Source organism: Seriola aureovittata, chromosome 1 (genome assembly GCF_021018895.1).
Source record: "Seriola aureovittata isolate HTS-2021-v1 ecotype China chromosome 1, ASM2101889v1, whole genome shotgun sequence".
In the NCBI taxonomy this organism is placed as follows: Eukaryota; Metazoa; Chordata; class Actinopteri; order Carangiformes; family Carangidae; genus Seriola; species Seriola aureovittata.
Window position 1 is genome coordinate 11,033,945 of NC_079364.1, and position 13,617 is coordinate 11,047,561.

The window sequence follows — 13,617 nt, forward strand, 5'->3', positions numbered from 1 at the left end:
TATCTGCCACAAAAATTTATCCAGCTAACGCTTCACCTACTGCATGTAATTATTATATAGCTCTCAATTCATGGACGGATAAAATTTGTCGAATGAAGAAAACCGTTGTGTTGTATACCGCATGTCTGCCGTTAGCGGAAATTCAAGCATTACGTGTCAGTGCATAAATTGGATTAGCTCTAAGTAAAGCCGCCAGTGAATGATAGTTTAGCGAACCTGCTAGCTAGCTAAACGGACTGTTGGGAGTGAAGATTAGAGAAGGCAAACTGGTAAGATTAGCACTTATGCGTTAACCAGCGTTAGATGTCCGGCCAATTCAACACACAAATGGTAATGTAGACAATTCTGCGTGCGTCGCCCTTCACTATTTTAGGATTGTGCTAACGTTAGAGACATTACAAGGTTAGCATCTTTAAAACTATCAGCTTGCGCAGAAATCATTAGCTTGACATCATGGAAAGTTATAGTCAACGGTTTGAATCCGGACGAGACAGTAAATCTCAAAAGAAGAAGGGTTCTTCCCACCACACCGCATCATGTTACGATGAAGGAGATCGCAAACCAAAGTTTGTAAGTATAGCAGACTAAATAGAAATGTTTGTTTCACTTTAGCTGTATGGTAGATGAGTGGTTGTCTGTGGTTGATACCTTTGTATAACGTTACCTCTTACCTCTGATGCCACCCATGGATGCAACACAAGCACAGACACACATGAAGGTGCAAAACAAATAAGGAAAGTGGCTGCAACAGTCGTAACTTTTTTTTGGTATTGAGAGTGAATAGATGCATGACTCAACCTTGAAAGGTATGTGAAAGTGAACTTGGATTGTTTTACTCTATTTGTAATGACTTAAAATGATATACCTTGGAAACTAAAGCAATGGAACAGACGTGGAGATATTTTGCCTGTGTGTGTAATGTATTTGAGACATGGAGAAAATGCCTTTACAGACTCACTTCTGCAGTTAAGAAAGGTCATATAGTATGAAATATTTTCATGTTCGAGTTTTCTTTGGGAACAGTGACCTTGACTGTTTGTGGACATTGCTTTGCATATGGGAAATCAAAAGCTTAAAATTAGCACAGGGTTTAGCCCTTACACTAATCCGTGTGTTTCCTACTACTACAACCCGACCAACAGACTGTCTGTGTGTCATTTGTCTGCTGTATTCTTCTGGGAGTTTAGGGAGATGATTCTATTTGAACACCAATACCATTATTAGGGTTCTCATTTAGGGGTCTCATTTTCAAAGCAGTCAGGCTGCTACTCATAACACACACACACACACATCACCCTTTCAGACGGGAGACGTGTGTATGACACAGATCTACTTAATGCACGCTCAACCTGTATTTGACCCCATTCTTATGAGAGTGCTAGTTAATTCCTTGTGTCCACCATTCAGAGATTCTAGTCTACAATTGTAGCAAAGGTCTGTGCAGGAATGTTTTTTCATGCCAGACTGTTATTATCCACTCCCACTGATGAGATGTTGGCTAAATGTCTAAAATTTACTATCCCAAATAGAAACACCTGTTCACTGAGAAAGATGAATGTTCACTGTTGGTTGAAAGCAGGGCTGCAAAGTCAAATCATTGTTTGACCTGCATCATTGCACTGTGTCTGTCTGAATGGGGGTAAGGCAGACAGACACAAAAACTGTGTATGAGCAATATGAAAGAACTGCTATGGGCTCTATGTTAACTTGTGATGGCCATTTGTCATAATGGTTCCCTGACTACAAACTATGACTGTAGGGGAATCCTAGGCATTTAACCTCTGTAGGACTGATAACACATTAAGAGTCCTTGAGGTCATGTTTTGAAAATGGCAAAAAGCAAAGTGTTTTACCCAAACATGTTCCTTGTTATCAGTCAGTTAACAAAAGTGTGGATAAAAATGTAGATTCATACCAACTTCTAACCCTTCAGCTTGAATGTTGTTTTTTGACCTTGGACATATTAATTGGCTAAATTGTTTTATCGCAAGGTTACTTACTAGCTGGAGCTGGAACAGTAGTTCATGCTTGTGATCTGGGGATGGAGTTCACACAGTTGTCATGGAGATGGCTCAGTTGTCATCATGTGACCTGTGTATGGAACTTAGCTGTGTTTTGTTTAAAAATGGTGTTTGTTCTAGATGGAGACCATTCACACAGGTTGCCAGAGACATCCTTGAACACCCCACATATGACCACCCTTTATCTCTATTTGAAAGATTATTGTTTTGGGCATTTTACCTTTATTTGACAGTTGACAGTGTAGAGAGAGACCGGAAATCTGGGCAGAGAGAGAGAGGGGTGTGCCATAGAACAAATGGCCACCCGGCCAGGATTTGACCTGTGCACTTTGAGTTTATGTGGCAACCATTACGCCTCTGGATCCCTATTCTTTTATCTCTTGACTGTGACGATAACACAGCTATCATCATTACAACTGAATGACCTCCATCTGTTGATGATGACTATGAGATATATCTGAAAGCCCGGGAAAAAATCTAGTTAGTGGACCTACAGTTGAGATTATTTTGTTAAATTTCTAACCCATTTAAAACCTAATTAATCTACACTAAGATACTAGAAGTACCACACACTCAAGACGCAGTATGGCTATTTGAAAATAAAAGTTTTACAAGCTTTTACTATGACAAGCATAGGAAGTGTTGTATTTACACTGAAAATTTACAGAGATTGCTTTTCGTGCTGATGATTTACTCTTGACAGCACTTTTTGTTTTTACTGCTGTCAACAAGAGCGAAAAGCAAAGATTTCTTACCTGAGTTGAACTACACATTTTCACTCAAGGTTTACAGAGGTTTTAGTTATTGTTCTGGTTCTCATTTTAATATACTAACCAAAAAGCTAAGTACACTGAGGCCGTGCTGTCTTGAATTTTTAAAAAATGCTCTTCTCATGGTTCTGTTCTGTTTAACGGTTAGAAATACACAACCAAAGAACATCTTGTTATCTATTCTCACTGAAAGATGCATACATGCCATGCACCTGTGATTGTACAGCTTAGTCCTGACACCTTTAGTCCCTTTCTCTCTCATCAGATTTGTCTTTATAACATATAACTATTATTATAACACATAACTGAAAAACATTGTAAACATTTTTCACAGTGAAAAGTACTGATTTATTTAGTTGACTGTCATCTCAATAGGTGGCACTACAATACCACAATATTAACTATAATTGATAGAAAGTTTAAAAATTTATCATTGAAGGCCACTTTAATGACACATGTGCAAGCATGAGCTTTAGCAGAGCATTATAAAAATTAAGAAAAATGGAAGATGCGACATGTTAACTGCACTGTGTTAATGTTCTTTTTACTATTTTTCGTCTTCTTAAGTAGGGTAAAAATTACCGTCACATCCAAATCAATTTGCTGTCAGTTTAAGCGCTGATCAGGTTATATGGTGTCATAAATGTAATGGATGTTTAGTATTTTTGTTCTATATCACTAATTTTTGTAGAGGATTTTAGTGTTAATGGGCAATATTACTGAGTTTTCGTGCACAAATAAGATAAGCAACTGAATGAACATAAGTGAGACACCTCATTTATCTACTTTATTAACCTTAAACCTAAAAATATTTGAAATTGAGGAGGAAATCATTAATGAATTGTCAATTTTTTTCCACCTAAGCTAATTCCTTTATATAACTTTTTGTAATTGTTGAAGTTAGTTTGCTGAGTGATTCTTCAATCACTGCTTGTGATGCGGCTTGGGTGGTATTGCTGAAATGATCCAATCAATTGAATCAACTACTCACTATGTATTATCTACCAGTCTTATTCAGGAAGGATTTTTTGCAGGAAATATGCATTTTTATGTCAGAAATCTTGACTTAAAAGTCCATAGTTTTAAAGTTTGCTCGTCCTTAATATTGTGCGTCCATTCTTCCATTCATTGGTGAAAGTGATTTCCCTTGTGATAAGCTCAGCCCTTCTGGGTGTGTGCAGTTGCATGAAATCCTAAAAAAACAAAAAAAAAATGAAGACTTGGCAGTGTAGTTAATGAATGGTCCATAGACGGTGAGATAAAGCTTTCAAAATCTAATGTCTATGGATGTTGTCTTGGTTTGAGTTGGGTCTGGGGCTCTTTAATTTTTGCTATTTTTTCTCCTCTGTTGTGGATTTCATGTGCAGTGTTTTATAAATTAGCGTTTTCTCTACAAGCGGTGGGTTACTTGTCTCAGTTAATTGAAAAAGATGTTATCAGAGTTTAATTAAATGAACAGGGTGATAGCGGAAAGTAAAATGAATTCACTGACATTTACAAATTACTGTTGTTTGGCTGTCCTATTTTGTCCATTAAAATAAAAGATTTGCAATAGTGAGATCTTGAAAAACACTGAGGCATTGCCGGTTAACTGACTGTTCCTGTAGCTTGCTTTATGTAAGCCACAACTTTATTTGATGTTTTTGATGTTTCATAGTTGCCAGGCAATTGAATTTTTTACCTAAAGCACTTGATTCGCCCCTTTTGGCTAGTCTTACTGTCATGTTTTATCTTTACCTCCCTTTGGCAGGCTTTTCTTATTTCCACTCTGCTTAGTCACTTGGGTCCTTTTGCTTGCTCTGTTTGAAGCTTTGGAATTGTTCAATTGGAGTTCAGGTGAGGCCTTGCCTTTGTCTGCAGTTTAAATTCTGACTATGGATGTGTGGTGAGAGATGGCCTTGAATTGTTACTGCTTCCTTATTTAAAAAAAAAAAAAAAGCAAATACGAATTAGCTCCTGGGCAGGGCTGCAGCTGAACATTTTTCATTATTGATTAATCTGCCAAATATTTTCTTGATTAATCTGTTGGGCGTTTTGTCCCAAAATGCCAGAAAACGATAGATGATAGAAATCAGAGAAATGCAACAAATCTTCCATCTAAGTATAAGTACCAAAGAACCTTTGCTTAAAAGTGAAAAAGTGATTCATTGATTATCAAAAGTTATATTTTGTTGATCAACTAATTGATTAATAATGTAATCGTTTCATTTTTACTCCTGGGATGTCATGCTGTTATTGATTTTAACATCCTCCAATGTAAATAATTATTATACAGCTGCTGGACATTTTTTTGATTTGGGTACCAAGAACTTTATCTTTTTAGCAAATGGATTCAGGTCTCAGCATGGCTACCTGGCTGTCACTTATTCTGCAGCTGTGTTGTGTGCACGCTGCCCTGTTGTGGAGTTTCCATTGCCCTTTGCTCCTTTGCTCTAGTGATGTTGTATGATGCTGATTGTTTGATATTATTAAGAGGCAACATTGTTTTCGCCGACATGTTTTAGCCTACATTATATGTCCTACTGTTTGAAAGGCAAACACTTGTTCCACAGACAAGCTGCAATGACATAATTGCAGAGACTTGTACTATTGTGCACTAGAGTGCAACTGCTGGCACAAAAGGCTGCTGACACATTGTTGGACTGTATAACACAAGGAGCAAAATTTCGAACGTAATATCCAATAAATTATGATGAAATTGATGAAAAAAAACAGGAGCTGGCACAGTGTCTATTCATTCTTTTTATATTTGCAATTTTTGTGTTGCATTGCATACCATTAATCCTGCAGGGACACAACAGAGGAAATAGGTTACTATATTTTATTACACTGTTCCAGGGCATCCCTACCCTGATTTTGCATAAGCAGAACTGAACAGCAAAGACTTAAACAACAGGTAGGAGCGAAATTGTTGATGGATGCTAATAAGATGGTTTTTCTGGTGGTGTTAGCTTCACTTTTTTCCTCTAGCTTTAGGTATGATTAATGACCTCTTCCTGATTGTTGAAGGCTAAATTATAATGTTAAGTTTATTACTTCATAATATCTTAGATATTTAATTCTGACAATTTTCTAGTTACTTAGTGAGGGCATTTGACCTCTTTTTAACATCTCATCTATAAGTAAAATAATTCAGAGTAGTCAATGTCTAATTGTTGCGGTTCATCTTAGTTTTGATGCTTGAGGGAGTCTTAACCTTTCTTTGTTAGTTTTTTATTCCACTTTTTTTACTATGACAGCATTTTGAAATTTAATGTTTTCTGTTAATTTATTGACTCCCCATTCTTTATTAGGATATTCCGTTGGCCTTTTTGACTCTGTTACCTGTTTGAAGTACAGGTGGCAACCTCCCAAGAAGTCTACAGAAAAACAAACAAATCTGCTGGAGCAGAAAAAGCTGCACACAAAACTTACTTGGCAAGATAACAACCGGCCAAATGCCAAATCTCTTCCACTGTACAAGTGGATCCTTCTTTTTAATGTGCTAACAGGACTTGTTAGAGAAGCAATTTTGAGGCAGCAATTTTTGCTTTAAATGACTAGTGTTGTTGATGTTGACTAACATGACTCTTGGGCTTAGACATTTAAACCTTGATTAATAAAACTGAACCACTGGGTGCCCCAAAAGGATTTTCGTTTTGTGATGGATTGGTGATAATTGCACTGGCTCTTGGGGAATGTGCAGTGGTTTGGATATCTAGCATATTCTGGATCCATTAATATCTGTAGTTGAAAGCCTTGATAGCCATTGTAACACCACAGCAGTTCCAACTAATTATTGTAATGTAAAGGATCACTTGCAAAACTGTGTCAATGATATAGCCACTTGAAACCACAGATATCAGTTGTGTTGAACTCCTGCGATGACTGCAAACATCAATAGCATATCCTACTATTGTTAGTTAGAGTACTGATATGTTAATGGTTAGTTGTGACAGCAGGATGCTCAGGTTTGTGTTTGAGTTACTGCCACAAAGTATGGCATTTGGCAGTGGCTCTAAGCCTGGAGGGTCGTTAGACTTATCATTATCATCATTATTCTCCTTCTTCTCCTTATATAATGATGTCTGTCTTTGAAATTTGAAAAAAATACTGAAGAAGCACAGTGCAGTCTTGAAGTATTAGGACAGTGGCATATTTTTTGTTACACTGGCGCTCCAAGTTTTTGCTGTCGTGGCTCTCTACTTTGCTCTATAAGTTTCTTTTTGAATTTCAAAATAAATGTACCAGACTGGAGGCAAAACAACACAATCATTTCACTGCCCTCATCCTTTCAGACTGCACTGTACCTTTTTCTCCTAATACAACAAGACATGAACATCGCAGATTTAACTTGTGAATTCTCTTGTTCAAAAAAGATTTTTTATTCTTGGGTTAGCAATAAAATATATCTGTGCAGAAAGAGTATTACAATATTTAGCCGTATGCTACTGTAGGCTTTCAATATTTAATGCAGTTGCTTTATGTATCCTGATTTGTTTTTTCTGTCCCCCACCTGTAGCAATTACCCTTTAGAAACATCACAGATGATGTGGTAAGATTTGAGAAATTGGTGCTTTTTCTTTTCTTGGTTGTCAGTCTCTACAACATCTAACATCACTTTACTTAAAATCATCCAGTCTGCTTTGAGTGGTAATAAAATTGGTCTTCATTGCCAGACACTGAATCCATTCACATCACAGTGAACACACTGCTTTTCTCACTAACTAATGTTCTTTTCAGCTCTACGTGTTATTTAGATAGTGTTTTGCTCAGCATGTGTTAAACAGATGTTCTGTGTAGGTGTTTTGTTCACACAGTTAACACTAATAGCATTGTTTTTCTAACCCATTAATAACTCATTAATTGTTTCATTTACTCTGAGTATTTCTGAGTATTAACTATCTAAACATGCTAGTAATCTAACACAGCTTTTATGTATATCAACTTGGCCCCAGAAAGTTCCTGTGTCGTTTTCTCTGTTGTAATTGTATCTCCTCTGTTTCTACAGCTGGACAGATTCGCCAGCATTCGGATTCCGGGTAGTAAGAAGGAGCGCCCTCCCTTATCACACTCGAAACACAATACCAATGATTGGTCTATTTCTTCATCATCCACCTCACATCAGTTTGAGGAACTGTCATCAAAGATCACCTCGGAAAAAGAAATCTTGGCTCTGTTTGAAAAGATGATGGTATGTAGTTTTGTCACTGAACAATATTAACAACATTTTCTAAAAAATAATAGAGCAACTTGACATGTAAAAGAGTGGTAAAGATATGAGTCACCATTTTAGAAGAGTTGCACTGAATATAACAAGAAAGGCATTGTATTTTGAATGTTGTTTGAATGTGTTATGATATTTACATAGAAATAGAGGAACTCAATGAAAGAATTATAATGACTTTTTGAAAATTATTTTCGGGTAATATAAAAAAAATTACTGACAAAGCTTTCTGTTGAGTAATGGTTCTGAAAATAGGCATTTTTTTCAGTTTTCAGTCAAATCCTCACACAGTCTGGCATTTAAGCTCTTGGATGTGGTTAGTTTGACAACCAAAGTAAGATTTTTTTTGTCACTATTGGCATTTTCAATGTTTGGACTTGCTGTTTTCTAAAAGGACATTCTGTAACAGTATATTGTTTGGCTTGATGAATGACTGTCCACTCCATTTCTGCCATGAAGACGCTGGGAGTTTACTCATTTTCACTCATTAGGAATTTATTAGGTCCCTCATAGAACCAAAACACTCAGCATGAGCCAGTAGATAACTTGTGGAGGAGTTTTCGGGCTACCTCCAGATATAATTTAGGGCTAAAAAACCATTAAGTATGTATGTCCCTGTCTACACTAACACTTTTGACTAAAGCTGATATTGCTTAAGTATTCTATAGTGAATGTTGGAAACACCAAAGTATATCCTATTGCCAAAATAAAAATGAAAGAATATTAATTAATTAGTTCTAATTGATATATTATATGCAGTCAGATTAAAACTTCAAATAAGATTTATCCTCTCTTTCTGTGTTTTTTTTTTTTCTTTTCAGGAGGACATGAACTTGAATGAGGAAAAAAAGACTCCTTTGAGAGAAAAGGACCTGAACACAAAGAGAGAAATGGTCATCCAGTATATCTTTACTGCATCTAAAACTGTGAGTTTTGGAACATATGATATTATACACTTGTATTCTGGGCACATATTATATCATTCCTTGTATTTCTTGATGAAAAATGATGTATCACATAAGTCTCACCTGGCCTGACACAGACTGGGAAGGATTAAATTTGATTATTCAATCTCATAAATAGGTATATTGCTTTACAATCCAGTGCAATCTCATTTGTCTTGCTGTTGTTGTCTCTCTGTGGTTACACTTGTAACTTGTAAAAATACACAAATACTTAATTTAGGATGATAATATTCATGTTATTACCTTGCACATTTTTGATTACTGGAAGATGGTTAGATTTTGTGTACGTGAGTTTGCTGTGGTTGATTGGTCCTCCTTCAAAGTTCCATCAATGAGCCCTAAGCTTTTTCTTTTCTCTCAAAGCAGACAGACTGATCTTGATAGAGGATGATAAAACTGTCAGTGTTCAGAGGAAAACAAATCTCCAAAGAAATGGAAACTATGGACCATTCTTTCTCTCCCAGACCAAAAAAGGCCAAGCTTTACATTGATTTCTGTTATTGTTAAGAATAGAAATCTACTGAAAGACCACATTTGCTGGTGATACTCCGTTAAATATCTACCCCAGAGCGTGTTCATAGTTAATATGAGTTGAATTTGTGATACTTAATTTGAATAATAATGAAAGCACAGCCTACCTGAGGTGTTTTTTGTTTATTTCATAGTAACAAAAGCTTGAGAATAACCTTTCTCTCTCCGAGGGCACCTCCTAACTTAAATGAACACTTGTTAACAAATCACAGATATCCAATATTCAAGTTACCTCGCATTGCATTGTTAAAAACTCAGATTCACGTTTATATGTTTGTTTTTTTTAAAGGTGTTCGGGTTAACAGGTTGGCACAGTGGCTGAAGTGTTGCATTTATTATTATATTTGCTATAACCAGACATCCCTCTAAAGTTGCCTTAGGCTGTCTGTCTCTAGTTACCATGGGGACCAGCCTGTTTATATGCCTACATTTGTTTACCTGCATGATAAAATAATGCCGCCACAGGCCAGAAGGTAACAAATTACAATCAATGAAAACACCAGTTTTATCAAATTCTATATAAGATGTGGTAAACTGGATATTTAGAGGGAAGTTATGAAAATAAGGATATTAAAATAAGGTATTTCCATAAGGTACATATGTCCCAAATTACTGAGTTAATACATTTTAACATTGGGTGTAAGATATTCAGCAGATTGGATTTAATTTTGCTTTCAATTCTTTAATCACTCAAGACCATGGTCAAATCATGACCATCATTTTATTAGGCTGCAGTAATAATTTGCCTCAAATCAATATCAGCTCCTTATGCACTCATACTGTGTTGTGCAGTAATAGCACAAGTATGCTATTATTACAGTTGAGCCAGTTGATCAAAGTTTTTTTGTAGTCTGGGTTATTTATCCTGTTGACTATTTAATTTTTTTAGCTTGAGTCACTGAAGGTTTCCATTCCACCAAAAAACTCAAACCAATTTCTTGACACACCCTTCTCAACCACAAGACTGTTTTGCCAATTAACCTTTAATATTACATCCTGAATTGATGTACGTTCCTTGCTGACATAATCAAGTGTGGTTCTGGCTTGCGAATTTGGAAGATAGTCTTGTAGAGAAACAACTGTCATGTATTTTGTTACACAAAATAATTGCTGACCTTTGCCAGTGCATTGCATTGGAGTAGTTGTCTTGAAATAACTATTGTACTTCTTGGAGACCCCAGTGTTGATTTGTCTGCATTGCCCCTACTATGTAGGAATTGGTGTTTTAGTTAGTGTTGCCTTTGAAACACCTAGAAAGAATTTTCACAAAAGACTGAGGCCCTCCTCAGTCTTAGTTACCTGGGATATCACTGGCAATGGCAAAATTTATAGGTCTTTAAAACAGTGGTCATTAAAAACAATGTCAGGTGGCCTTATTTCCAAGGTGTTCTTATTTGCAAAGATAGCACACATTTTTAAGTCTCAGGGGGGGCTCAGAGTTTTGGCTGAACACAGTAAGTGTTCTGAGAGTAGGAGCACAGTGAGACAGAAGGATCAGGGCACTGTGGCCCTGCTCCATTTCCCTGTCCTGTTGTGAAGAGAATAACATTGAGAACCCAATGGAAGGGGTGACTCAGTTTGGGAAGCGATGGGGGGGGGGGGGGCTTCATTATCATCATTGTCCCAGACACAGTAATTTGAGTAAAATAAGTGGAAAATCACTGGGAATGAATAGATGGGATCTCTCCCATATGGTCATGGGGGATGTGATGAGAGGATACTGATATACGACGATTCATACTCATTTGACCTTAAATTAGACCATATCTCACTGTTGTTGACCACTTCACTCCATTGCATTGAAGATCAGTTTGATTATTTCATACAATATACATCATATAACTATATCTGTAGTTAGAAATAGCATCGAATTATTGTGTCAAGTTGAAAAATGTCTTCTGTTGAAAATGAAGAGATTTTAAGGGCTGCAGGACACTCCCTGGGCTCCTCCTGCAGCAGATGATGGGGAAGGAGTTGCAGGTGGGTCAGCTTCTCTGATGCCAGCAGTGGGCAACCAGGCTGCCAGCAATGTTCCTTTCAAAAGGAAGACCTAGCCAGGTGTGCCTGTTGCTGCCATGAGCAGCACTCATGGTGAAACAAACAGGCTGGTCATCTTATCTCTCCAGGACGCTGGTCATCACATCTCCCCAGGACTCTTTTGGCTGTAATTGATGAAATTTCTGCTGTACCACTTATTCGCAGACACACATGAGGCACAAGTGAGCCTACACTGGTGATGCCAACAAAGGGTTGCAATCAAGAGTGAACATGGGAGTGGAGCAAAAATGTTTTTACCATGATGATAACACTGGAGGGTGGTGGTGTTGTCAATGAAGAGGGCTACATTTATAGGCTACTACCTGATTGGGAGATGAGTGCACTGATATGTCATCTGGTACTGAGGCAGAGCCTCACTTGAGTAAAACAGTAGTGAAGTTAATTAGAGGTCTGGGGCATGCACATATAAAATCACTTTTCCCAGAGGTTCAAACTGGATACCAAGCTATTCAGTAGTCACTTGCTGTCACAGGAGTCTTCAAGCTGAAGTGATAATGATTCCTGGCTCTCATTCAACATGCACATCAAGGTTCAAGGTTTGACTCTGCCTATATTCCATTTCTAGGGCTACAGAGGTGCTTATGATCATTATAACACACATTCTTTGATCATTGAAGATGAAAGTGGCTTTTTTGAGGGAAATTTTGATAACTAATTTTATTTTTATTAGTTGTTGAGGGGAATGTTATAGATTGGGGCGTAAGGTGTCAGGGGAGAGACAAACTGGGCATAGTTCCATTGTTTTGGCAGCCTGTAAGGGTTAGGGATTATTTATTCCTACTGGTAGTGATGCAGACTGATTTCTGAGGCCTTTGATGAATCGGAAACGTACCCAACGATATGCAACATTTTGGCATTAGTGCAGCTGGCTTGATAAACTGAATAAGTGTAGCTTTCTTTGTACACAGACAAACTCAGAAAACCTTCGCTTAAAGTGTCTTTCTACATATAGATTGTTAGACAGGGGAGCTACGGTGTTTTTTTTTCCTATGGTCTATGGTCAGATACATTTTAATTAGAAAGGCCCTCCATTACGGATACATGTGGTTGGGGCCAGGACAGGGTGACCTTTTTGTCATGCAAGTCTGTATTTCCCCCAGGGTTGCTTTTCAGCACAGGAGAGCTCATTTCGAAGGTTATGCCATAACTACAACTGACCACATGATCAAATGTTAGACTGACTTTATGAATAGTTTCATCATGTTGAGAATATTACAAGCAAGCTTTCATTTTCCGGCAGGCACTGCAGCACAAGCTGTCCAAGTTTAATAGGCTGGCTTTGTATTTTTATTTGGAAATGCATCACAAATAAAGAAACTGTCAGAAGAGTGAATGATGCAGGGATGTTTTGCTGCCTTTTCATCTTTATTAGTTAATGATAGCTAGGTACAAAATTTAATTTAGTTCACTGTACCACTCAGAGGCTACCGGCAGCTACTGACAACTTTCAAGGTGGAATGTGTGTTCTTGTGTGTTCTGGTAAAAACTTAATGGATTTTTTGATGGTTCACAGACCCAACAGTGCGGCAGCTTACTGGCATTTATCCTGGTATACCTGATGGCCAGTCCAACTGTGAAGGGTTTTGTTTGTACCTCGGTGGTGTATGCACACAGTACGCTGGTGGTTGGAGAGATAATGTTAGCTAGTTAAATCTACCTTTCCCCCTCTTCCTCGTTTATTTTTCTGTTCTTTGTGTCTCTCCCTCAGACTTTGTTCGGGGCGTTGCCTTGTTTCAAATTAAAATTCCTCTGCACAGTTGTGTAATTGCAACTATATGACGCTGTGGCGGGTTGCAGCTACAAAATGTACATGAGGGAAGCACTACAAGTACAAATAACTAAGCAAATAGCTAAACAATCCAAATCTACTGTATATGTGACACCTGTGTTGGGTCTGAGCTCTATTAGTAACTGGAAATCATTAGTACTCGGCCTCACACGGGCGGCACCATTATGTTAACAGTACTCTACCTCATGAGCTGGACACCAAATGTGTTAGATTTCGGTTGTTTATCAATTTATTGGCTATCACAAATTAAGAAAATATTAATATTAAAAATATTAAT

The 13,617-nt window shown here is 37.4% G+C and overlaps 1 protein-coding gene across 2 annotated transcripts in view; it reads left to right on the top strand.

Annotated features, from left to right (window-relative positions):
• The window catches only part of LOC130171604 (protein diaphanous homolog 3-like), a 161,429-nt gene continuing 147,812 nt past the window's right edge, over positions 1 to 13,617 (top strand). Inside the window, exons 1-4 of one of the 2 annotated variants that reach the window (XM_056379666.1) lie at positions 1 to 570; positions 7,293 to 7,325; positions 7,782 to 7,964; positions 8,819 to 8,923. In XM_056379666.1, the coding sequence (XP_056235641.1) occupies positions 454 to 570; positions 7,293 to 7,325; positions 7,782 to 7,964; positions 8,819 to 8,923 (438 nt within the window). In that variant the 5' untranslated portion in view covers positions 1 to 453. The remainder of the gene's footprint in view (positions 571 to 7,292; positions 7,326 to 7,781; positions 7,965 to 8,818; positions 8,924 to 13,617) is intronic. The other variant, XM_056379672.1, reaches the window with a different exon arrangement.